At 28.1% G+C, this 26611-nt stretch overlaps 1 protein-coding gene across 1 annotated transcript; it reads left to right on the plus strand.

Annotated features, from left to right (window-relative positions):
* The first annotated feature begins 893 nt into the window (after positions 1 to 893).
* Positions 894 to 23286, plus strand: Remo (Remoulade). Its single transcript, XM_014420746.3, has 18 exons — positions 894 to 1422; positions 1521 to 1589; positions 1668 to 1739; positions 4485 to 4556; positions 4642 to 4713; positions 6173 to 6383; positions 7973 to 8151; positions 10053 to 10189; positions 11891 to 12087; positions 13005 to 13163; positions 13278 to 13427; positions 13567 to 13719; positions 13796 to 13970; positions 15292 to 15508; positions 15959 to 16147; positions 19131 to 19235; positions 19379 to 19631; positions 21450 to 23286. The coding sequence occupies exons 1-18, from the start codon at positions 1175 to 1177 to the stop codon at positions 22578 to 22580; spliced, it is 3789 nt and encodes a 1262-aa protein (XP_014276232.1). The 5' UTR covers positions 894 to 1174; the 3' UTR covers positions 22581 to 23286.
* The last annotated feature ends 3325 nt before the right edge of the window (positions 23287 to 26611 follow it).

The following is a 26611-nucleotide window of genomic DNA, read 5'->3' on the forward strand; positions in this document are numbered from 1 at the left end:
TGTTCGGTCGAGGTGTGTTGAAATTTATTTCTTGGCAGACTCACGGAATGGCTTTCGAACTTCCTACAGTAGGGAGCTAGAATATGTTGGTAACCAATCGAATAACCACCCCGTATACTGGACATTGCAAAGAATGACTAAATTTAAAAAAAGAGGGATAGAAAACGTTAATGTATTGTTGATTGTATCATTGAACTTTTTCAAAATCCTAGCATTTCTAAGAAATTTTCTTGAAAAGACGGATCACTTTAGTAGTATTAAATGTTAATTAATCAGATGTACACCACAACAAAAAGGTTGAGAAGAACTTTCGTATAGTGAGAAAATCAGAGACGTCAGCTAGATAATTTCTCAACGATACTGGTCTCCTCCCTTTGCCGTCATATGTCATACTGTTTTACAGACCTAAGTGAGCCTAACATGTAAATATGTAATAATGCATAAATGTATTATTTATACACTTTGCCATAACAGAAGCTAAAAAACAAAATATGTACTTCTTGACCTAAAAGTTTTCAGTTCAAATTATGATGAACACAATTTTCTTCATTTTCGATTTTCGATTTCCTTTAAACTTGGAGGAAGAAATATAATGGAGAAAATAAGCTGGTAGGAAAGGGTGAAGCCGAAAAGTTGGGGCAGTCGGAAAAAAACAAAATATTTTTTAAGAATGTTACATTGTTGATCTGTTAGACATTTTTTCGTTCATATAATGCTCCTGTTATTTTCGCTTTCGTTACATAGTTTTTTCAATTGTTTAGTATTGTATTTTATTACCAAGAATACTTATTACAATAATTATTTTGAAATAATTATTAGTATCTGTCACACTATTGTCCTCCTAACAAAATGAATTTCAAGACACCTTAAATTCGTAAGCTTAGGTAGGTAACACTGACGGTTTCATAAACACTTGTTTTATTTGAAATGTATGGGTTGGTTATAAACAATTTCGGTTGCAAATTAAAATGTTTTTATTCTCAATTTCATTATCGTGATTGACATTTCTTTTTGAATGGCCTAATTCCATGCTGATTGTTTAACTATGATAGTTCAAGATGAATATTAATGTTCTTAATGTTACGTTGTGTTTTTATGTTTGTCATTATTCTTTCCTTTCTGGAACAGTTTATAATGTATGAGATTGATTTTAAATAGATAAATATTGTTAATTATGGAAATGAAACTTTTGTGTAGTGTTAGTAACTCAATGAAAGTCTTAGTTTTCCTGTCATTGTTTACATACTCCAGTTGTTATGTTTCTTGCCCCTTAAAATGTATCTGTACAGAATCTCATGCTAAGGATCATTCAAATGATCATGAGCGATTCAAAGCTAAGTGTGGAGGAGGAGATACAGTTATTTTGAGCATAGAAGAAATTCAGATAAACCACTTTGGAAATCTTTCTGATTTAGTTACTCTGTAAGTTTTGTTTTTCATCATATCATATTATCATCAGTTTTTTGCTTTGTTCTTATTGGTACAAATATTTTTAATTTAATTATTTTCCATTGTTTTAGTGACTTGTCATCTAACAATATCACTGTGTTACCATATACAATGTTTTCGATGCAAGATCTCCAAAAACTGTAATCTTTTTAATTTTTATTTATTTTAAAGTTTAAAAATAAAAAAATATTTTTATTATTTATTTTTTCGTTTTTCAGGCATTTGAATAAAAATCAAATTGCCAGAATTGATGATGGTGCATTCTTGAATTTATCATCTCTCAAAAGACTGTACGTATCACCAGTTTTTCTAATTCAAGATAGAAATCCATTAGAATCTAATTGCCACTTTTAAAACTTTTTTGCATATGGAAATTTGTTGTCTGTTTAAATATATTCTTAATAAATGGATTTTTTTTGGGTACTCACTTCACAAATACACTGGCCCCAGAATCGGCACTTAAGGGTTATTAGCTTTAGTCTTCAAAATATTTTCATTAAATATTAACAAATTTTTTGGAAACCCTTAAGGCAGGATACTGCTTCACAGTTAGTCGTGATTAAAGTCATAATATTAAGGCCAGATTGATTCAATCACGATGGCACGAAACACTATAAGTCTGATTGACACTTATTTGTATATGAGATGTGAAGTAATAAGAATCTTTACAACTGAACAAAAATCTTGTTTGGCCATTATTTTGAAATTTGTCTTCAAAATTAAAGTGAAACACACGATAAGAATGTAGCAATCACAATACCTTCACTTTCTCAGTACCCACTCCTCTTAAACTTTTGAGTAATCGTTCAAGTTTTTCCTAGCAATGCATCAGTATTACTTTCCTTAAACAGAAAATTATTATGCCCCGGTGGGCAGAGTTTAAGTTCATATTAAATTAGTGTGTCCAAAGATCTTAATATAAGTACTTTTGAATCCCAGCCTGTATATTATCACCCAAACCAAAGTTTTGTATCCAAGTTAAAAAGATATTAATGTTTTCCTTACAGTAATCACTGATTTTGAATGTTCATTCATATCTATAGGGATGATACATAATTTAATCTATATCTAATCTGATATTAATATAGAGAGAAATTTATTGTATCTGTACTTATAACAATTTCAATTATTGATCTAAATACAGTATATCTCGGTAATCCGAACTAATTGCTGCTGAGGGGAGAGGGGGTTAGGATTACAGGAAGTATTTGGAAAAATTATGTAATAAACTTCAACAATATGAATGTATATATCTATTTTTATTGATTTAATTTTTTAAACTTATTTTTATATATTTTATTGGAACTTTGAGTCTGAAGTTTTAAAAAATTTAAATAAAAGTGTTTTCTTTTACATCCCAAGTAATGTTAAGTGATGATTTAATTTAGTAACACTATAAGATTGTTTCTTTTATGAGTGAAAAAGTATAAATAAAAGTAAAAAATACTCTTTGTATAGATTTATTTAAAACGTGATGGAAAAAAAAAAAAAGGAAAAAGTTTACCAACAACATTTGGATTGTTGATAGGATGCAAACTCGTGGGGTTGAACTAAATCATTTTCCCCTCCTTGAAAACAGTAAACCATGTTTTATAATATTGCAGTACATCCCATTATTATGCATTTAGTAAACTTCCTATAGCTGGTAATCTCCTTTGTATCATTATTTCCAGTAACAATATTTTTAATTCTCTCACTTCAACTTCTCTACTACATCAAAAGTTAAAATTCTTGAACATTTAAAGCCTTAGGTAGTAGTATCATCCAGCATTCTCTTGATTCACAATATGTTTTTTAATTTCACGGCATTAGAGAACAAGTTCTTTTAATCTTCAATGATGACTGGTCTATCTCAGAACCATGTACTTACTTTTCCCTATTCTTCATACCAACATACCGTGATATTTCATTTGGACCTGGTTCTACCCATCACCTTCTAATGGAAATTCTTTAATCAGATTTTAGGTCTTGCTATTGCTAATTCTCTTACTCAGTCCCTCATCAACAATATACTTGACTCTCTAATACCTTTATTTTTTAAATATGTATATATAGTTGACCGTAAAAATTTAAATATAAGTAGATGGTCAGGGCTGTGGTAAAAAAAGAAGAACATTTTTTTTTGTATCTTTTTAGCCCTGATGAAGCCCTGCAAAGTGGGGCGAAACGTCGACATTAAAATAGTTTTAAACTATTTGTTCTCTTTTTTTTTACCGCAACCCTGACCATCTACTTATATTTTTTATATAAATTGTTTTAATTTGAAAATATGTAGATTATACATTACTTTTAATCTTACATAATTCCTAATTTATTTTATGTTTAATTATAATGAAACATATTTTTCCTGAATTTCCTACCACCTTACCTTCAATTCATAATTGAAATTTATACCAACAATTCACTTCCTTGCCCCCTATAGTTCCTCTATTTATCTCATCCCACTTATCAATGATTTTTCCATTATCAGTACTCCTTTAAGGTTTTATTCCTCTATTAATTTCATCATTAAACTGTCCTACCTGATAAGAAAAAAAAAAAATTACAGCATCCCTCATGTAATGTAAACATTAGCTTTAAAAGTAATAATATAAATGACATGTTAAAAAATTTATAAGCACTGAAATTTTAATTTAAAATCAATTTTATTGAAATTTTATTTTTTAATAGTTGTTTGATAAAAAAACTTACATTTTAATATATTGTCCATGTAAATGATAAAAGTTTCATTTAAAGTATAATAAAAAAAAGAATTAATTCCCTTAGACCTATGTTGGTTTCAATGTATTCATTGTACCTTTGTCCTAATTAAATCATTTTGGTGATATGCCCTAAATTAGTGAAATTTTTCTATTAATATTTTAGTTATATTACTTATCCACTGAATTTTTAATCAGGCATATTTTGATATCAGTAATGTTTAGTAAAAACATGGTAATGTTTTTGCATGGTTCTTTATTATCTTTATGACATGATATTTGTAATATTATATGATGTAGGACTGTATATTATAAATATAATTTTCTTCTTTATAGTGATCTCTCGAATAACCAAATTCGTAACATTGGAAGAGAAACTTTTGAGGGACTGATTAACCTGGAAAAACTGTTAGTGACTATTAAAAGTTCTGTTGTATGAAGTATTATATTTATTGCATTATAATTAAATTTTTTTTATTATTTTATATTTCAGGAAACTTGCCCAGAATTATATTAGGCATATTAAAGAAGGCACATTTGATTTTTTAGTTTCATTAAAACAACTGTAAGTACTATTATATGATATGATAAGATATAAATAAATGTAGTAATCAAATATTATAATAGTTAAATAAGATAATATGTATATGCATACACACACACACACATTTGATTTCCGATTATGTAGAGGTTGATTATCCCTGATGTGATTTATCCGCAGAAACATAAATGAAAAATAAAAAAAATATTTTTTTTATAAGTACTTGGAGAAATAAACAAGTTATGAATTGGCATTGGAGCATTTAACCTGTCTCCTTCATTAATTACCGCAAGACAAAGGTGGATTACTGGCTGACAACTTATTTTATGAAAATTTCATTCATTTCAGAAAAACAAAAATTAGTGGCAGATTATTTTCAATAACTCTAATTACTTTCTTATTCTTCAGCTTAATTTTATTGTTAGTGCTACATTGTGTATACTTAAATCTAATGTATGATGGTTAATAAAACAATAGCTTTTTCTTCTAAGCCCCATGAGTGCCTGGGGATGAAGTCATGATGATAAAGGGTTAAAGGTAGCCTCTTTTTCAGCATACTGGTAATACATTTTAAGAGGGAGCTGAGAAAATTTGATTATTTGGGAAGTGGTATTTTATGTCAGTCTGTTGGTGATGTGGCTCACAGGTATCTTGATTCATATAATTTAGTTACTTGTACTCAGTCGAGTCTGAGTATGTGTCAGTGCCCTAAATAATGGATTCGTACAGTACTGAAGGCTGTCAAAAAATTTGATGTGTCTCCTCGCCATAAATTCTGTCACCATCGGTAGTTCGAATGTTGTTTGTATGTGGTCTGTCTTTGCTCTTTGAAGTGAAGTATGTTTCACTATACATCTCATATACCATTCTGAAACTGTTGGAGCCTTTTGGCCATTGAAGGTGCTGTAGCTTTTTGTGACTAAGACTCTATATTTATTTATGGAACCATAATACATTAGTGTGAGAACAAAAAATTGAGAATTTTTAAAACCTAAATAAAGCTTATGTTCTAAATAGAAGTATAAAACAATCTGCTATCCATAATGAAAACAAGAAAAATATATGTGGTCTTGTTTTTAGGCCTAAACATTTTTTTTTACCAATTTGGCACAAACATTTTGAATTTTGTTTTTTTGATTTTTAACAAAACTTGCAGGATATGTAGTAGTCAGTTCAGATTCACTACAGGAAATTTTTTATCAACGGTCAACTCGCTCTTATTCAGATAGCATAAGAGCTCCCAGTCAAGTAATAAGTCATTATACATCCTTTCTCCCAAAACAGACTAGTACTCTTTAGATTATGTATAAAAAATTAGGGGAATAAAAATACTCTTGTTTCAATATTATGCAAATATTCTTAGCCTTAAACAATAAAACTTTTCTCCATGTCAAAACTGATGTTTCATTTGTGTTAGTTTATGATTTATATTAATGCGTACATTTATTTGTTTATATTATATATCTCAATTTTCTGTTTTCAGAGATTTATCTTTGAACCCCTTAGTTTGTGATTGCGACTTGTGGTGGATTGGTTCTTGGGCAACAAACTTTAATGTGAAAATATCATTAAATACCAAATGTTCTGAACCATCAACCTTAAGAGACCAACCGATAAAAAAGTTCCAAACTTCTGCACAGTGTGTACGAGAAGAAAACTCGCCTATTATAGAACTTTCACCAGATCATGACCAGGTATTTCCATTTATTTGTTATAGTTCTTATAGAATTCTCGAGAGGGGAATAATAAATAAAATAATTTAACCCATAACATGACACACGTGGCTGTCAGATGACCCAGTCATAAATTTTTATCTATTTTTTATATGTACTTCTATATTTATTTTTAGGGAAACAGTTCATTCAGCCTAAAAAAAAAATAAAAACTTTTATTGTACTGATATTTTAAGTCTCTTGTCATTAAAATAAAAATTGTTAACTGTTACCATGAACAGAGCAGGAACGTTGGAAATCAAACAATAAAATGTGGATACTGTGAAAAATATATTTTAAAAAAAAGGTTGATTAATATCACTAGTGTGAAGAAAATATTATTATTTAGGATAAAAGAAAGTGTATATGTTTTATATATAAAAAGTGTTTTATATATTTTTTTTTACATATAAAATATATGTTTTAGATTTATTTCATAAGTCCGAATTAAGAATTATTTATGATTTATAAATAATTCCTTAGAAATGTACCATTATCAGACCTTTTAAATAGCATATTAGTGCATTACTGGTACTGGTACTGGTAATGATGGAGGGTAACAAGTCCGGCAAGTGGGCTTTTTTGTAACTTTTATTCCTCTATATCAAAACTTTTTAACTTTCTAATGAAATTTAAAATGGACGCCCAATCTATAGAGGAAGCCTCATTTTCTATAATTCTATCAGAGCTTAGAAGCCTATATCTTAGAGAGGCGTACTGGTCACAATCTGCTATGTAATGTAGGACAGTTTCTGGGGCCTGTCCACACAACCAGACAGACCATCTGAAAAGGTGGTGATACCTCTCCTCTCACACCTGATGACTTCATATTAGTGCAATATATTACATTATATATATATATATATATATATAAAATATATATACTTAAATAATGTTTACTTGTAATTTGCATGTAACATGAATATTTTGTAATTTAAAGTTATAAATTTTAATATTAGAATGATTTTTGTTAAGACACCAGAACAATACAGTCTAGATAAAACAAGCACCGATTGCCATACACTTGTAATTATCGATCTATGCCCTGCAATAAGAACTTGTTATTTTGTGTATATGAAGTGTATTAAGTTTTTAAAAGACTTAAAAACTAATTAACAACTATTCTTGAACTTAAAGATTGTTTATTTTTTGGCCGATGATTGGTACTGATAAAGTAGATTTAGTTAGTTGCTACTTTGATATCTTAGTGACAATACAAAAACGGGTTAATTTGTCTTAAATATTTAGTGTAAGTGTTTTTACTAATTATAAAGATTACTAAAGGTCAAATATGATAATTTTGTCAATAGTAATAAACCATGAAATGGTTAACTAAATTTAATTTGTGATCATGATCAAGTAAATGCAATAATATTAAAACTAAAATATTTATAACTAATTTAATACAAGTGAAGTTATAAAACTGAAAATATGTTGAACTTGAAACTTAGTAACACAACAACTTACTAGTAAAAAATAATAATAGACAAGAAAAAACACCACACTAGATATTTATTATCTTATTTACTAAAGGTTGTTTTTCTATGATTACTATTCTTGATTTTATTTAGGTTGTGTTTGAAGGAGATTCACTACGTATGGATTGCCGATCTGGATTGGGAAGCCATGAATCAAAAGTTGTGTGGTATTGGGCTGGCCTTCTCCCAGAGACTGTTTTTACCAATTCAGTCCATGTTGAGAATAAACAGTTCAGCGTCGTTAACGCAGATTCTTCTGGGATTATTGAAAGGTAATTTAATTATTCTTAACCCTTCAAAATAAAATTGTATTAGATATTAATATATTGCTTAAAAGCAAATAATTATTTATTATAATTGATTAAATGATGGCCAGGAAACACAGCCCTTAATTAAAAATCAAGATTGTTTTAACCCATAACGCAACTGATAAGTCTTTCAAACTCAGTTACAGTATAGGCTCAGTATTTATGTTATCTTTATAACAAATCATATGTTCAATATAATGTTTTACTGTTCTTATTTATTTGCTTATATAGAAATAGTTTTTACAACTTAAAAAAAATAAATAAATTACTTCAGAACACTAACATGTGAGATAAATAAATATCACTGTAGGTTCCTCACTCCAGAACTGTCATGCTGAGGGTTAATATGTTGGTTCTATCGTATAAAACTTTTTATATAGTCAATAAATATTGAATAACTGTTTAAGTTTAATTGGTAATATATTACTATTTTGACCAGATAGAAAGCAGAAGCAATTTAATACTGACTGAATAGCTATAATTTTACTTATTATTTCTGTAAAGTATACATTGTTTATTTTTTGTGTATATATTGCTGCTTGCTCACTACCCTTGATGGTTAGCTATATTTGTAAAATGATTTGTCCGTATGTTGGAGGTTTTATTCTTTTCTTTACATCTGATTTTTTTATTGAATTAATTGAGTTTTATATAGATACTTTATTATAAATTCAGTTTTGTTTGTATATTTTCTTGATTTAATTGGAGTCAACTTATTTCCATACTTTGAACACTCGAGAAATTGTGTCCCATGATAATATTTCATCTACATTTTTGTTCAATTTAAGAATGATATGTTTATTTTTACCTGAATATGGCAAAACTAAAAGGAGAGTAATGTGTTTAGTAGTGTCACATAACCTGCTCATTGTATAGCCGACAGTTTGTGCAAACTAGAAAACGAATTTATAAATCCGTTGTCTTATGATATTTGTAATATCCTATGAGCTTTGAGAAGCGATTTGAGCTCAAATTGCATAATAAAAGATTTTATTATATTTTATATTCTTAAATGGTGGATGGTAATGGCCATCATGAGAATCAACTGCATCTATTCACATTTTAACTTGAGGGCCTTGTACATGGTCAATACCAAATTTAGTCAATATATAGATTGATTTAAGAGTGTATTGTAGCAATAATACTGACTCGTGTTGTATTTATATATACTATGTTTAATAATATTGGTACATATTCAATAATAAGGTGGGGTTTATGTTAATATAATGCAGAAAGTTACAGTTGGTATCATTAACTAATAATGATTCTCCTAATGAAATTTGGTATAGTAGTCTGGTGCCTTCCTCTAAATGCTACAGGTCTTAGCAAGTAAATTCAGTCCCATATAACTGTGAGTGTCACCATAAAGAAAGATCTTGCATCTGCACGTGTAAACATAAAGTAAGTGTATTAATGTGTTTTCAAAAGAGTCTTGAGTTTCATTTAGATGTGGACTACTATGTCAAGTTTCATTAATTTGTAAAGGCAACATCATTAACAATTGCTGATTGCTTAAGAACATATGCAATAACATTCCGTTGCTTAGAAGAAATAGGAGGTAAAGATTGGAGTATTTCGGTAGTAGAGTTTATATTCACAGTTTTCTATTTTCATTTGTGGTTTAGAATAATGTATTCTGTATTTACCTATATTTTTTATATGAAAAAAATTGTTTTAATTTCAAGAGTATATAATGTTTCATGTATTATAATTTATTAAACAAGTATTATTTATTCTTTTGCTTACATTACAATGGTTTTAATAGTGTAATTTAATCTTGTTATTAATAATGCTTACCTTAAATCAAATATTATTCAGTTATATTTTTTGAAATTATATGGTACTGTAATAATTAATGTTTTCAGCTCACTTATTATTGATAAGTTAGAAAATAATCATACTGGCGAATGGAATTGTGAGCTATTCTCTAATGAAGGAAATCATTCTAGTACTGTTTCTGTCATAGTTATCTCAAATTCGACCAAATACTGCAAGTCTATTGGTAAGTCCTCTTCTAAGAATAAATCAGTAAAATTTTAAGTTAAAAATATTATTTACTCTTTTCAAAATATATTACTTTGCTCTTTCAGAAATTAACAAGAATAATTTAGAGTAAAAAATATAGGATACAATTGAATATTATTTTTTAACATTAAAAATAAATATATAACATTTAATTTAAACATAAAAATTCTAGACAGTATAAACAAGAGAGTCACAATACTTCGTGTTTGAAATTAAGAAATTCTTACTTGAATTTTCCATTCCATCTTTCATTAATTTATTTATAGTTACACACTCATTTAATTTTATTGTTTATTATAACCATGGCCATCACTGTTTATTATTATTCAATACAAAAAGAGACGATTGATAATATTGACAATGCTTTTCATAATTTCAAAATAGCCTCTGTAAGTAATGAACTTTAAATTTAGAAACACAAACATAGGTATGACATAATCACAAGCATAAGGAAGATAAAATTATTTCCTGTTCTGGGCCTATACCAATGCCTTATTTGGTTAGTTAACAATTTAATGTTTATAAAATTAATTTCACTATTTGTACATAAATTTATGATCAAAATAAAACATTAAATATGCCTCATTTTTTTAATTAACTTTAGTTGGATTGTACAGATTACTACTTTAATGTTACAGTGTACACTCAACAATCCAGACGATTCCATAATCTGGACCATCCCTTAAAAAAAATTCATGATTTGATTATATGTATGTTGTACATATATAAATACATTCAATAAAACGGTATTATCGACACCTTACAATCTGAGGTTTAAATAATCTAGTTAAAAATACCAACTCTTTTCATTTAAAATAAAATCCAAGCAATGTATTGAAATTTGGAAGTGTATTTATTTTCTCTATTTCTTTATTGGCAGATATTTTTAACTTTTTCATTTAATTAATCTTCAGTCCGAAATTCTATTGTTGATAAATTGATTTGTTATTTATGAAGAGACTTTTTTTTCCTATTTGCAAATCTTAATTTTTCACTAATTTGATCCCCCTTAGCTTTAATTAGTTCAGATTAGTGAGATTCCTCTCTATTACTATACAAATCTTAAATATATTATTCCTTGTCCTCCTAAAAACATTTAATGATGACAATTACACTCTCCTTTTCATAACATTTGATGGAATAATAATCTAATTTTGTATAATGAGTTTCCATTCTTATTTTTATTACTTTACCAATGTCTATCATTTGTTCATGGCAACAGTTCATACTTTCAGTATTTCCATCATCTCCATAGATGTAAAAATATATTCCATATTAATATGTTATGGAAAATCTATATACCCATAATTAGATGATTCATTCAGAAACTTCTACAAACCTTGGACTATTGTTAACTTTGATATTGCTTTTTAAATATGTTAATAAAAATCTTCAATATTACTACTCTCGTCTTCTGATACTGATTCCCTGGTTTGTGAATTTATGTTTTATTTATGCATTATTAGCTGTATAATTTATTGTAGACATGAATATTCTTTAATTATTTAAATTAAAACTCATTTATAAAATGACTGAGTAAGTAAAGGTTTTTTTTTTTTAACTGAATTAAGATTTAAGTTTATTGGAAAAAACAAAAAAGAAAGTTAGTTTGTTGTGCCTCAATTTGGTGTTCTAATTTATTTCATTAAATTAATTATAGAGTATAATTGAATTTTAGTGACTGAAGACAATAAGGGACATTATGTTTGGCCTAAAACTGTTGCCGGTCACGTTGTAGAACTTCCTTGCCAGGCTGAAATAGGGTTTGGTTTAGCAAGAAATAACTGTACTCTTGACGGTGAATGGCAGAATCTTAATACTTCTATTTGCTCATTTACAAGTGAGACTACTAGAATATTGCAACAGTTTGCTCAAGTAAGTTTACTTTGATTTTTTATTTTATTTTCAGCAATTTAATTTTTAATTAAAATCAACTATGTCCTTAATATTTTTTTTATAAACTTCTTAATCAGTTATTGATCTAAAATTGTCTTAATTCCATTATTAATACATGTGATGCTATTATGGATTCAGGTTCTGTATTCCTTGATGAATCTTCCAACACTAAACTCAAAAAGACTTAAATTTCGAGAAAGTTGCTAAAAACTTTTAAATATATTTTTAAAATTTACTTAGCTGTAGAAATGTCACGATTTCAACATGCATCAACCACATGTATCATTTAAAAATAAATTAAATAATATTTATTATTCTTTCTGTGGTGATTATTGAAAAAATAATTGTTTCATGAAAACTTATTTTATAACCATTACATAAATATTTGAATTGAAGAACATTAATTTAGAATTAGGAAATGGTTAAAAAAATGTAAAAAGTTTTTATAATCCGTATAAAAGAAAATTCAATTATAAGATTTAGGGAATGATTTAGAAATTTATTATGTTATATATTTTTGTTGTTTAAGCTGATGAAACGTGCTAATGCAATGGATATCAAAACATGTGATGTTAGAGCAGTGATACCAGTTCGATATATCTGATGTGAATAACATCAATGTTGTAAATGGAATAGCAGTTACTATAATATTTTCTGTTTGTCTCCTACAGTAACACACTGGAAAAATGTTTATTGATTTTGTTTATTTGATTTGATCTGAGAGAATTACATCCCTATCTGAACATATTCCAGCTTTTTGTTGAAATATTTTTCAATGAAACAGGCTTTGATTACTAATTTTCATGTTATTTCTAAATAAACATTTATGTTCTTTCTGTCCTATATGCTATTAATTTTTATCAATGAAGGTAAAATTTGCTATTCTTGTTTTTCAGATGAATTTAACCAAGGCACGAGACACAATATTCGAAAGTGCTAAAAGACTTAACAATTATACTATTGAAAACAAACATTTGTTGACTGATTCAATGGATATAGTATTTATTACTCGAACAGTTAGAAAGTATTTGGAATTTTTAAATGAAGAAAAAAATGTAATTTTTTTTTAATTTAGATTGTTGTTTCCTCTTATGTACTTTTTTCTTAACATGTAATTTTCAAAAATGTCAATTATTTTAATGCATATATGTTTTTAAAACCTATTTTAGTTGGGTTCCCTCCTGTTGGATTTAATTAGTTTTTTAATGGACCTTGATAAAGAATTATTATCTTCGGCACAATTGGAAGATAAATCTTGTTCAAAACTGTTAGAAGCTATAGAAACTATAATACCTCATACTTCACTACAGTCTTGTAAGGTACGTAGTATGAAAACACTTAGCATTGAGTATTTTTGTTAAACATTTTGTTTTTCTCATTTGTTTTGGTTTTCCTTATCCAATTTTTTATTCAACATAAATAAAATTACTGCTGAGAATAATTAATTTTCTTTTTTAGTGGAATATGGCCATCGACGAATTTAAAATTTATAGAGAAAGCTTTTTGGGTTTGACTTGTAGTTGGTGGAACAGTCGAGAAAAAAAACCTGGCGATAGAATTTGTCATTGTTCAAAAAGTAACAAAAGTGGTGTTTTACTTACCCATGATAAGGTTTTTATAATATTTATCTTTCAACCTTTATATTTATTATTATAGATAGTGAATTTATTTATTTTTTTCTCCCTAGATTTTAGAGGCTTCCATACAGATACCTGCGTCATTGTTCCATCAATTAGAAAGACAAGGAAAAACAGCAACAGTAAAGGAATTAATTGTAGGGATGTTTGATAATACAAATTTATTTCCTATGACTTATAATTCCAGTAGGGTTATTTCATCCCCTGTTGTTGGTGCCAAATTGGGTAAGTTGATAATGAGAAATACGACAATTTGTTTAGTAAAACTTTGATTAACATAAGCTAACAAGTGGGGAAAGTCAACACAAATAACCAAAATAATTAATCTATGTTATGTAGCTTCCTCTCTATTAGCAATATCGTATTATTATTCATAGTATTTTTTTTGTCTTCTATAAAAATTCAATGAAATATATAAGTTGTACCTATAATTTCCAAGTTTTAGTATTGCATTTAAATTTTAATATTCCTTCTCAACTTTTTGTTTTTCAAAACATTTTTTATTTTAATATTACACTAAGATTAATCCCCCACATTAAATTAAGTTTACTAATTCTCAGAGGAAAGTATTGAATAAAATATTTTTTAATTAAAAAAGGTTTTTTCTTTGATGTTTAATTAGTATCACAAGCATGTTTATCATTGATTTGGAAATTTTTTACATTATTTCTATTTCTCAGCAATTATTTGATCCCGAGTTCAATGAAAGCAGTTATGGCCTGATCAAGAAAAAAAAACAACTATGTATTATGTAAAATTCATCTTACAAAACTACTTAAGCAAAATGAACTGAATGTAGTGCACTCTCACTAACCTCTTCAATGATACAAACCAATGTAAAAAAAAAAAAAATCAATTTAAATATCATGGGTGCTGAGATGTAAAACCTCTTATCTTGAATTTCTATCTGAATTCAACATAATTAATAAATATTGATTTACGTTAAATTGTTTTCTTAATTTGTAATGTGCACTTTGAGAAGGAAACATCTCATATTAACTTAGGAGTAAAAACTAAAGATGATAAAATGCCTTAAATGAGATGACCCCTGAACAAAATTAGCAGTGGAATTTAACGTTGGTATTATGCACTATCTCTGATATTTAAAAAAATAAAAAATTTTATTACTTTGATTCCATTGAACAGTGCCCATTGATCAATGAAGCGTCAATTAATCTTCACAAAGCAGATCAGTGAACTTGAAAAAGCTTCTTTAAACTTTGCAACAAAGTAATCGTTTCAAACTATATCTATCCATTTTAGAAACTAATAAAAAATATTGTTACTATGTAATTTCCCTTTTTAATTAAATTTCCTTAATAAAATTATCATTTTTTATTAATATACTTTTTCCCTGATGTGCACCATTTTGATTTAAATTATTTCAGTTTAGGAAGAGTCAACATTATTTAAAAAATAATAAAATTATATTCAGCTAAGTTAATCTTTAATTTATGGATGTTTAAGGTTTTATAATGTAATACATTATAAAATACATTTTTTTTTTTTTTTGCAAGTAAAAAATTAATTTATTTGACCATTTTAGTGGGTTTGGAAGTGGACGATCTTACCGAGCCAGTTGTAGTGATGCTTGGAGGACTACGAGAAGGAGCAACACCAGTTTGGTGGAGTGAAACAACAGGACAATGGGCAGTCAGGCCTTGTCGTCCCGCGGATATATTACATGATCTCCTTGTGCTCCACTGTACCTCTTTAGGTTACTTTGCCCTCGCTTCATCGATTCATTCTTCATCATATCCAAGGTAAGCTTGAATAGTTTTGTATTTTAGTGCAATCAATAAATGCTCAAAAGAGGGAATATATACAGAAATGGAAGGACAGTCAGAATTTACTTCAGGGCTTTTAACTACCGGAATATATTTTTCGTTTATCAAAAAATCAGTTGTTCATAGTTTAAAAAAAAAAAGGTTCTAAAACCAATTTTCATTTCAATAAAAGCTTATATTTCTCAAACTATAACAAGTACAATAAAAAAATATGTACATTCTTTTAATGTTGAAAGTTACGAACAACTGTTTTAGAGATATAAAAGAAAACTGAAAAGCATGACCTACCCTCCTCCTATCTTCGGCTCTTCACCAATATCTCAGGACTTTAATTTAATTAAAATATTCAATTTAATTTAAATTCATTTTATACCGTATTAATTTAGTAATAGGATATTTTAAATAATATATTTGTTCAAATTGCAGATTAGAACAATCTAAATCGAGGCATTCTCCTCCTGGCATATTTGTCGGTACCTTTGTTGGATCGACATGCTTGATTGTAGCTGCTTTCACGTATGCTGTATGCTACTCGTCTATTCAGATGTCAGGAAGAATGAAGCATGCTTTAGCAAATACTTGGCTTGCAATATCTTTTCTTTCTCTCGTTTTCAGGTACTAAATACATTTGGTTTATTCGCCATTATCAAGATTGTTGTATATCATTGAAAAGCTCTCTCTATAAAGGTTATAACCAAGGCCCGGATTTTTATTCTTTAAAAATACCCAGAATATGCAAATTGTTTAATATGTTATAAAAATCTGTTACATATGCATTAAAAAAAAATTAAATATATAGCTATGAAGTTTCAACTATAAAATAAGACAGCTAAAATATACTAATATGCCTACAAAAAGTTCTGAATAAAGAAAGAAATAGGAGAAAGGATAAAAAATTAAAAAAATTGTTTCAAATTTCCTTTTCTTTTTCTCATAAACCAGAATATGTAAATACCTAAAATTGCTATTTAACTAAACATCTAAAAACATAATATTACACACTTTCTAAACTGAAACATAAAAATTTACAATTAGTAACCCAATGGAAAAACAAGAACTGAATTTAAAAAGGATAACTAATTGATTGTAATATAACAAAAAAGAAATCAAACTCAAATTAATAGAAAAATTATAAGAAATAGAAACTACATAAATGTATGCCTATAGAGTTTAGAAACACACAGTGAGACAATATTTAAAATATGCAAGTAGTGTATAAATGACAAGATTATACATTAGTCAGCGATATTTTCTTCATTAAGATTTATTACAAGATGCATTTCTAAATTTGATTGATTGTGTAAATCCTAATTTTTTGTCATTTAAAATGTTTTTTTAATTACAGAATAATCTTTCTACATCAACAGAACAAATTTGTATGCTCTTCCTTATAGTATTTTGTTATTAGTTAGAACTGATGATGCACTAAACTCTGGTGCGGAGGATCGTGTGATCGGTTTCAAATTCGATTGCATACTGAGTTCAAAACTGAACCACGTCTCCTTCTTCAATTAAAATAATCTTGGAAAACAGCGGAAGCAAAGAATCTAGCCATAGTCTTAAATATCTTTGGTAGACTAAACAGTTACTCTGCCCGTGTGTGGTACGATATTTCTGTGACTGTCACAGGATAAACTGTCAATGGGTTAATGTTATATTAACATCTAAAATGGCCTGTCCCGCATTTTTAATAAACATTTTTTCTGATTTTTCTGTCAATGTTTCTTCTACTTGGCCTGGTACATGAAATATACTTTCTTTATATTGTTTTTATAATATTAAAGTTTTGTCTAACAACAGATTTGTTTCCTGAAATTGCTTCAGTTTAGTTTAAATAAATCTAAGATGGGTATGAAAGTAACATTAACATTGTAATATTCATTACTTTGTTTACCTTTTCTAAATTCATGGATTGGCTTTAAATATATCCAAATGTTTTCCATAAAATGCAGCCATGTGCCTTATCTTGTAATCACAGGTTGTGGAGGTAATTGGTTTCCCATTCATTATAAATTTGTTTTGTTTTTAGTTCATTTTTTAGATAATTTAATAATCAATATGCATTGATACAGTTATTTTATTCCTTTTGGCAAGCAAATTTAAATCATATAGTATGTTTAAATTTTACGGGGATTGTGTTATATATTAGAAAATTTCTGGTAATATCTAAAAGCAATCCCTAATCAAGTTACATGGGTAACGGAAAGAAAAATAACCATAGAACTCAACTGTATTGACATGTATAATGATTTGTGATTTTCTTTCACTTATACTATGTTTTGAGCAATAGTTGCAATCAATTTTCCCATCAATTGTAAAAACTGTTTCATCTTTGATAAATGGAATATGGTCCGGGTGCGGTAAAGCAAAAAACTCAAATAGTAATAACTGTTTTTATTTTAGTCAATTTTTCGCTCCACGTTGCAGGGCTTTCTTCAGGGCTGTTTTGACTGAAGACAAAGTCAGAGTCAAATTTTCATCTTTGGTATTGTGCAAAGATGAAAATTCGATTATAATCTGGAATATTGTCTTCATTATTGCATTTTAATTTATTATTTCTATTTTTTTTTTTTTTTAATTTTATTCAACTGAAATAGTTCAAATAGGCAAATATATGCATTTATCATCAAATATCAAAATAATACTTTTAAAGCTAATTGCATCTAGAGTACACTGATTCGTATAGATTTTTGATTAGCAAAAAAAAACCTTAACATTATAACCTTGCATTACAACTGTTACAACCTTAGTTGTAAATGACATTTCTTCAAGATTTTAATATTGAACTAAATTATGCACTTACTTTTGGTATTTTAAAAATAATAAAAATTAGAACTAGTTAGGAAAGTGAGCAACAAATTTAGCTTAAAGTAGGGTGTAATGTTGAATACAAATACAAAGGAGAAATAGAATTTCAGGACATGAAAAAATCCATACCTAATGCTGGAAGTAAATTATTATAGGTAGCGTTTTTTTATACTGTTGTATACTAATTGAATGAATATAAACCTTCGATTATAATCTGGAATATTGTCTTCATTATTGCATTTTAATTTATTATTTCTATTTTTTTTTTTTTTTAATTTTATTCAACTGAAATAGTTCAAATAGGCAAATATATGCATTTATCATCAAATATCAAAATAATACTTTTAAAGCTAATTGCATCTAGAGTACACTGATTCGTATAGATTTTTGATTAGTAAAAAAAACCTTAACATTATAACCTTGCATTACAACTGTTACAACCTTAGTTGTAAATGACATTTCTTCAAACCTTTCACAGGTAAGAAAAAAACCGTTTGGTCTTCGGCCAAATTAACATATTTTCAGATTTGGTACATGAGAGTCTTTGTTAAAGATTAAGGAATGATTCATTGCTAGCTACAATCAGATTAGTTCAGAAAGAATTGTTTTATGCTAAAAAATTTATTTGTTAAATTTTGTAGTTACAACCTTTTTAGAGGAAGCCCTCCAATTATAGATCAAAAAAGTATAGTATAAAAAAGTATCTATTCATTAGTTCAGATTTATTATTATTATTAGTTTGAAATTAGATGATTGCATTAACATTGTTATTTTTATTGTTTTATTCTAGTGTTGGTATATATCAGACAGAAAACATTAGATTCTGTCAGGGGATAGGATTAATGCTGCATTACTTAACGCTGTGTTCATTATTCTGGATGGCAGTCTCTATTAAGTAAGTAATAAATTCTGTGTATCTGTTTTATTACCAACTCGAAATTTTTATTAAATTTTGCTTCTGGTTTGAAGGATGTTATTGTGCATATTATTTTTATTCGTTATTTAGTTTTTGTTTATAACGTTTTTATTTATTTTTAGTTGTATGCATCGTGTTGGCTCCAAACCAGAAGTTGTTCCAGAAGAAAATGCTCCACCAACACCTCATCCAGCTTTGGGTTTATATTTGGTTGGATGGGGAATTCCTGGACTTCTTGTCGGTCTTTCTGGAGCAGTCAATCCATCGGGTTATGCAAATCCTCATTATTGTTCACTCGGCCCTGGTCCTGGCTTTACACCTGTCATTGTCCCTGTTGGAGCTATTGCAGTTTTTATATTTACTAGAGCTTTGATGGTATGTTTGCTAATTTAGAACAAATTATGTAAGTTCGTGTATGATGTTTAAAATATCTGTTCTCTTTTATATAAATTTTGTAGTTTCTTAGTGATATAATTTTATAGTGACTAGTATACCCAAGTGAAACCTCTCATATTAGCATATTTCCTTTTCCATTCTAAATGCTAGTGCTAAAAGTGAAAATTGTTTTTTCTTCTACATTACACAATATTATCAAGAATGTCTATTCAACACATCCGGTTTGTAAAGTTACTAATGTCTATATTGAAATAACAATTCACATAGTAAGTAATTAGCTTGCCTCCTGAAAAATATCCCTTCTGTTTAACAGTTAAGCCAATGGTTCCCAAGCTTTTTAAGCGGAGGAACCCTTTTGGTTCTAGAAGGTAAATGGCTAAACTCCTAAATTATCATTTGATAAAAATGAAGTGTCAAATATTGCTTGTTCAGCAAAAGCTAAGAAAGGTTAGAATACTTACACAAACGCTGTGCAAAATTGAAGAAAATATGAGATGGTAAGGTTTAAAACTATGCTAAGTTGACGTTGAATGACCCATTCCTATATAATATTTTGGAACTCCAGTGTCTCAGGGTATATGTGGAAGCCATATGACTCGGCTATCCATAAACTTATACTAACTGAGTTTAGCACTCGCTGAGATCTAAACACTAACAGAATTTCTTAGAGGCCACAAATTTGTTGTTGAAACCTGCAGGCCTGGTCTTACTGGATTACTGACAAATTGTTTTGATGCAGGACATCTGTGGAGGATATTTTCGAGGGCCAGTATCGCAGTCAAGTGCAATGTAGTTATTTATATATACTATCTAACATTTAAAACTCTTTAACCATTTATATTTATAGACACTGCAGAGCACCCTATCTAACAAAGCCTGTATATTTAAGCTTTCAAGTATGCACAAAAAGTACAGGGTCCATCCATCTAATAATAAAAGTCTACTGATTTATAGTTCAAACAAATCTAGACTGTTGGTGGATTTTATGAAGAAGATCTGACAGACATGGTATTTAAGTCAGAGGGCAATAAATCTGCTATCTATGTTAAAATTGTCCCGTGGGCTTAGCTCAGAAGAATTGTTCGAATTAATTGAAAAGTTATAATTTTATTAAAAAAGAGAGCATCTAATTATATTTTTCGTAAAACTAGTGCAAATGTACTTAGCACCACTGTGAAGTAAACCGTTTGTTATAATTCACATATAAGTAGTAAGCATTTTGATTAATGAAAAGGAGTCCTGAACATTTCTGATTTCTGTGTCTGTAGAGTTATCATCATGAACAGCTCTGATAAAGCCTTATAAAGTGGAGCGAAATGTCGGCTAATAAATAGTTGTAAACTATATTTGTTCTTTTTGAACCCAGCTCTGACCATCTTCTTCATATTTATAAATCTTTTATGGTTGGCAGCATCTTATTTGAAAGTCAAGTGCATTTTTCTTTTTCTTGATGCTTAATTGTAGTTGCAAGGTATAAATTTTGATTTCCATAAACCTTATTAGTAAAGTTTAGCTATTAGATTTTAAAAAATTGCTACTTCAATTCTGAATGCATGAAATATTCATTTGCTCACTCACTTCTTTTATTTTTCTAGAATAAATAGAGCTTTCTCTTGTTGAACATCATGAAATATCTTCATAAAAGATACACTAATTTTAAAAATTGCTTTTATAAAAATTCTATTCTATATATTCTATATTAAGATAATTGCATATGAGCAAATTAATGTAGAATTTTATGATAATATGGATAGTTTTTAGTGTATGTCTTCCCAATTAACTATGGATTATTTGCAGGTGAGATCAGCTGCTGTCGAAAAAGATTCTAATGCTCAGTTATCTGAAGGAACACAGGCTACTGATCTTGAACTATTAGAAACTGTTGCGACTCCAGCTGAGCATGCTAGCTTACACAGCATTGCGACGCCAAGTAGTCATATTGAGGACTTGGAACACCCCCCCTACGTTCAGCTAAAGGCTTTTTTGATAGTAATAGCTTTGTTTACAATGGTGTGGGCTTTGGCTACATTATCAGTTATTCAGCCTTTTCACTTCCCATATGAAGAAACATTATTAAGTATTGTGTATGCTCTTTTTATTGTTGTCTTAGGTGCGTTTGTGATTTTTTTCTACTGTTTTTCAAGGAGTGATGTCCGCTCAGTTTGGTTTACTCTGAAGCATATTAAGAGATCTCGAAATATTACTGATCTTCAGCATGTTACACCACCCATATTGAATCCAAGGAACAGTATTAGTTCAAGTGTTGGAAGAAAATCTACTAGTCCCCGACCTGAACCTCAAGGAGAGGCTTCTCAAAAAACGAATTTAATAGATTTACATCGTAGACAATATCATAATAATGTTATTAATGAACCTAATACATTTTATAATCCTCATCAAAGTATAGTAGCTCGTAAATTTTTCAAAAAGCAAAGAAGAAAACAAAATAATCTAGGAACAAGAAGGAGTGGTGATGGCGCTACGCCAATATCTCAAGATAATGCTGAATTATTTCTTTTAGGATCAAAAGTCAACAACACTAATATCCATGTCGAGATTCCATCCCCTCAGTCAGCAAATGTAAACATCCTCCATGGAACTAGACCTTTAGAAAGGTTGGTGATCGGAGCTGAGAGAGGCGACAGCTCAGTCAAATACGCTTCTGTTGGGTCTGATTGTTGCTCATGCTTGGTATCTGAAGCTCATTCCATTACTGAATGTACAAGAGATTTAACTTCAGATCATTCAAGCCGTAGTTCTCATTTATACGCTACAGTTGCTCCAGATATTTCACCTTTTCCTTCCCGCAAATATAATCCTCAGGTCCCTATAAATTATAAGAATGAAATTGTTCATTTAAAAATGCAAGAACCGACTTATGTTGACATTAAATCTTCAGATGAAGATAAGAAAGAAACAAGTGTATAACATTTATTTATTTTTTCTCGATTATTGATCTCTTTTGCTCATAGCTCTCAGCTTAGTTATTTCTATAAATGATTTTATATTGTTCTGTTGACTATTCTTTGTAAATATTGTTTAACTGTAATTAGTGAAATTTATTTGGTTTTGTATTAGAAGTTTTAAGAAGTCCCCTTCGTTACAGATATTAAGGTTTATTTATTACACTTTCTGTACATAATGATAGTTAAATGTAAATAATAGATGTATAGTATATATGTATAATTTTATTCCTTTAATAGTACAAATGTTTTTATTAGGCTTTAATTTAATTGTTTATTAATATAAATGTATGTATGTACATATAAGTAGTAATGAAATTGGTATACCTATTTGTAATACTGGTAACTTTTATAATGTTTTATATTTAGTATGACTAGTCTTATGTATAAGCACATATTAATCAAAGAGTTCTTATTATTATTTTATTAAAAGATAAGTTGGTTGCTTCTACTAATTCCAAATATAGGAGCACCTTATGAGTATAAAAGTATAATTAAATTATGATATTTGGTTTATGAATTTCAACAGTTTTGCTTTTTTAGGTTATTTCTATAGTAGTTTCACAATAGTTTATTGTTGTCATATCATCTTAAATTTATGTAATGTTGAGACTGATTTATGTATGCTAATTTTTACTTTTTATATGTATAAAATAAATTTAGTTGACATGAATAAAATAGTATATTTGATTTTAAATTAGAATTTTTACATTTGTATTGTAAAAATTGCGTGTAAAATTGAAAGATATTAAATTTTCCTAAATTTTAAATTAAATTGTTTTATTTTCAGTATTACCAAGTTGTACATTAAATTGTTATTTAGAGTCCATCCAAAACTTACTTTGGATTAAGGATGTCAAACAATTTTTTCAGTTTTATAATTTTCAAAAGTATCGGTCAAAGAATTAAAAAAAAACAACATAGATTTAGAGTTGTTTGATATAAAAGAAATGGCTTAGAAAAATGCAATTCAATAGTAGAAGCCACTGTCCCTAACCACGACTCCTATCCGAAAGCATTTGTATACAATTTGAGTCTTCTCCTCTAAACCACAAAACTGACAAAACACAACCTATCCCTAGCATATTCTCGAATAGTCAATTTATTAAAACAGCCATAAGTTTGTTTTTTTTTCCTCTTGACAACTCCTTACTGGTTACTTTCGTTTTCTCACCTTCATCATTTCTCATTTATGCAGCCAAACTATGTATTTCTACATTATCTGTCCTTTTGTTCTCATATTTTTTATTTCACATTAGTTATTATGTAATTTTACTCTTTAAGTATTTAGTATAATTTCATTTCTTATCTAAACGGTCTTTCCATTTAGTCATACTTGCCGGATACTGTTCCAGTTTTGATTAACGTATTTTCCCCTCCCCGTCTCTCTAACTATGAAGTCATTATTCAACCACAGAAGCTCTGTGGAGCATGTAAGTTTTCTTTCATTCCTAATATTTTTTATTTCTTTGTTTCCCATTCTCCATATCTCATCTCATGAGATATATTCTTATTCATTTTTCCCGACATTCTATGCTTATTTTAGCATACATTTTTACACACCTATATATGTATGTCTTTCTATCCATTGTAATATATTTTTTCTTTCTTGCCCATTGTATCATATATATCGTTTTCTTTCATATAATTCATTATGTTTATTGTATTGTTTTTCATTATTTTAGACACTACTTACATATCTTATTTCTTTAATTTCATTACTCTTTTACTTTCTTTCACACCTGTCATTATGTTTATTTCTTGAATACTTTCTGTTTTTTTAATTTTTTATTATATCATTTAGTTTTTATAATTTTTATCTCTATAATATTATGTTTCATCTTCTATTATTATGAATCAACTACCATCTACTTCAATCATTATCAATCAACTATCTTCTTAATTTATTATTAGGTATATTTCTAAGTTTGTTTGTTAATTATTTTCCTTTTATTTTTTATGTTTCTCTAAATTATGGTTAAGCTGTTATCTCTTTTTTGCTTTTTCAGCCCTTATGAAGGCCTGAAATTTATGTCAAAATGTCATTGCAAATTAATAAGTTTTCATTGTGTTTTTTTTTTTCTGACCGCAACCCTGACGTATGTTTTCCTCATTCTGTAATTCTCCAAAAACTTTCTTTTTGAATTATAATGATTTTTCTTTTTCAAAAGTAGCAGTTGTCTGGGTTCATAATTTCTTCTACTTTAACAGTTTGTATGGTAATGATGAGTTAATAGTGGACTGTGGATTTATATAATGAGGAGAAGATAGAAGGGGCATGATTAGTGAAAAACACAAATAAATAAAAACTTATTCATTAGTGCCAATGTTTCGGCCAGAATTTCGAGCCTTCATCAGAGCTAACAACAAAAAAGAAAATAACCAATGAATATAAGGATATACAGAATGATTAGAAAATAAGTAACATTATAGAAACATAAATAATTAGTGTTTAAAGTCATAAATAATTTAGTTATTGTAAAAAGATAAAGGCTGTATGAGAAGAGTAATATTAAAATTAAGTAAAAGGAAAGAACAAGTAATAAAATATATATGAAAATCTAGTCAGTAAATATATGTACAAAATGAAAATTATTTAAAATTAAGTAATCAAAAAAGTGGGAAATAAAATGTATTTATAGATAATTGTATTTATAGGTTAAATATGTAAGTGAAATAACAGGATTAAAGAAATAAAATATAGAGTTATATAATCCAAAATGAATAAAGAAATATGAATATTTTAATTTAATAATAAATAATAATTTAAAATTACAGTTATGTGGAAAAAATGAAATAAAATGCATGTAATTAATTAAATATATAAGTAAAATACTAGAATAAAGAAATAAAATATGAAGTAAAACAAAAGAAGTAATTTAGTAAATATAGCAAACATAACTAGTAACGTGGGTAAGGAAGGAGTAATAAGTAAAGAGCAGAGAAGAAGAGGTGTTAAAAGAAAGATGAGAAAAAATAAAATTAAACACAAAAACGAACCTGCTTGTTCAAGATCTTAAAGCCAAGCAAAATCAGTGGCAAGTGACCAGTTTTAGAGTTATAAAAGTATGTTGGAATAATTGGCTACTGGAAAAGGTAAAGAATGCGTAACAATTTATATTACTTAGATGAGTAAACAAAAGGAAAGACATAAAGGGTGATTACAAATAATTTTTAAAAATATAGAATAGAAGACCATAAAGCATGGAAGGGGGAAAAAAAAGTTAACAAAATTAATACTGTTTTAATAAATGAAGTATTTGAGGAATATGCTAAAGTTAAATTATGTCAGTTTTTAAATTGAAGGTTCTAGTTGGATGTAAAAGCTTTCAGAAAATTGCTTTTTGAACTGTGGCAAGTTATTGTGATAGTGGTTACTTATTTAGCTTACATTTAGTTTTCAATCAATTATACTTTATTGTTTATAGATTGGGGGCTGCTTGGATTGTAAGATTGTTAATGTTTACTTTTCAACATAAACATCCTGTTTTTCAGACTTGTTACTTTTAGCTCAACAAGATTACCTCCATGCAGTGACAGCATAGAGAGAAGACACACAGAATGCAGCTTTTGGGTGCAGTAAAAAACAGTGACTGATATGTACATGCCTCTACACCTCTTAAACATCTTGTCTTTTAAAGGTGCCTCTACATGTTTGCCAAACATTGGCAAATCCGTGCATACGTAAGCTTGTGGATGGGTTATTTGGATTGGCTGGTTCAAATTGGTCTGAATTAGCTTCGACCCTAAAGTGGTCGGTTTGTTGGCACAAATCAAAGGACACTTATGCTCCATCCTCACGTTTGTTTTCACTTTGCATTATTTTAGAACTGTCAACAGATGAATATTTGTGTTCTGCGTATTTTAATTACTTAAAGAATTTCTTCAACCTTTGGATTCAATAATTAACTCTTGTTTAAGATTGTATATTTTTAGATTCTCTCAATTAGGTGTAAATACATTGTCAAACATAAGGTTGTATTACATAGTTGTAAA

Source organism: Halyomorpha halys, unplaced genomic scaffold (assembly GCF_000696795.3).
Source record: "Halyomorpha halys isolate HHAL.00 unplaced genomic scaffold, Hhal_1.1 Scaffold287.1, whole genome shotgun sequence".
NCBI classification, from domain to species: domain Eukaryota; kingdom Metazoa; phylum Arthropoda; class Insecta; order Hemiptera; family Pentatomidae; genus Halyomorpha; species Halyomorpha halys.

Excerpts from the sequence above, each read along its gene's own strand:
- Remo (XM_014420746.3), top strand. The coding sequence starts at position 1,175 with ATGGAAATGAAACTTTTGTGTAGTGTTAGTAACTCAATGAAAGTCTTA. Across the intron at positions 8,152-10,052 it reads TCTTCTGGGATTATTGAAAG|CTCACTTATTATTGATAAGT; the intron begins GTAATTTAATTA and ends TAATGTTTTCAG. Across the intron at positions 15,509-15,958 it reads CATTCTTCATCATATCCAAG|ATTAGAACAATCTAAATCGA; the intron begins GTAAGCTTGAAT and ends TTCAAATTGCAG.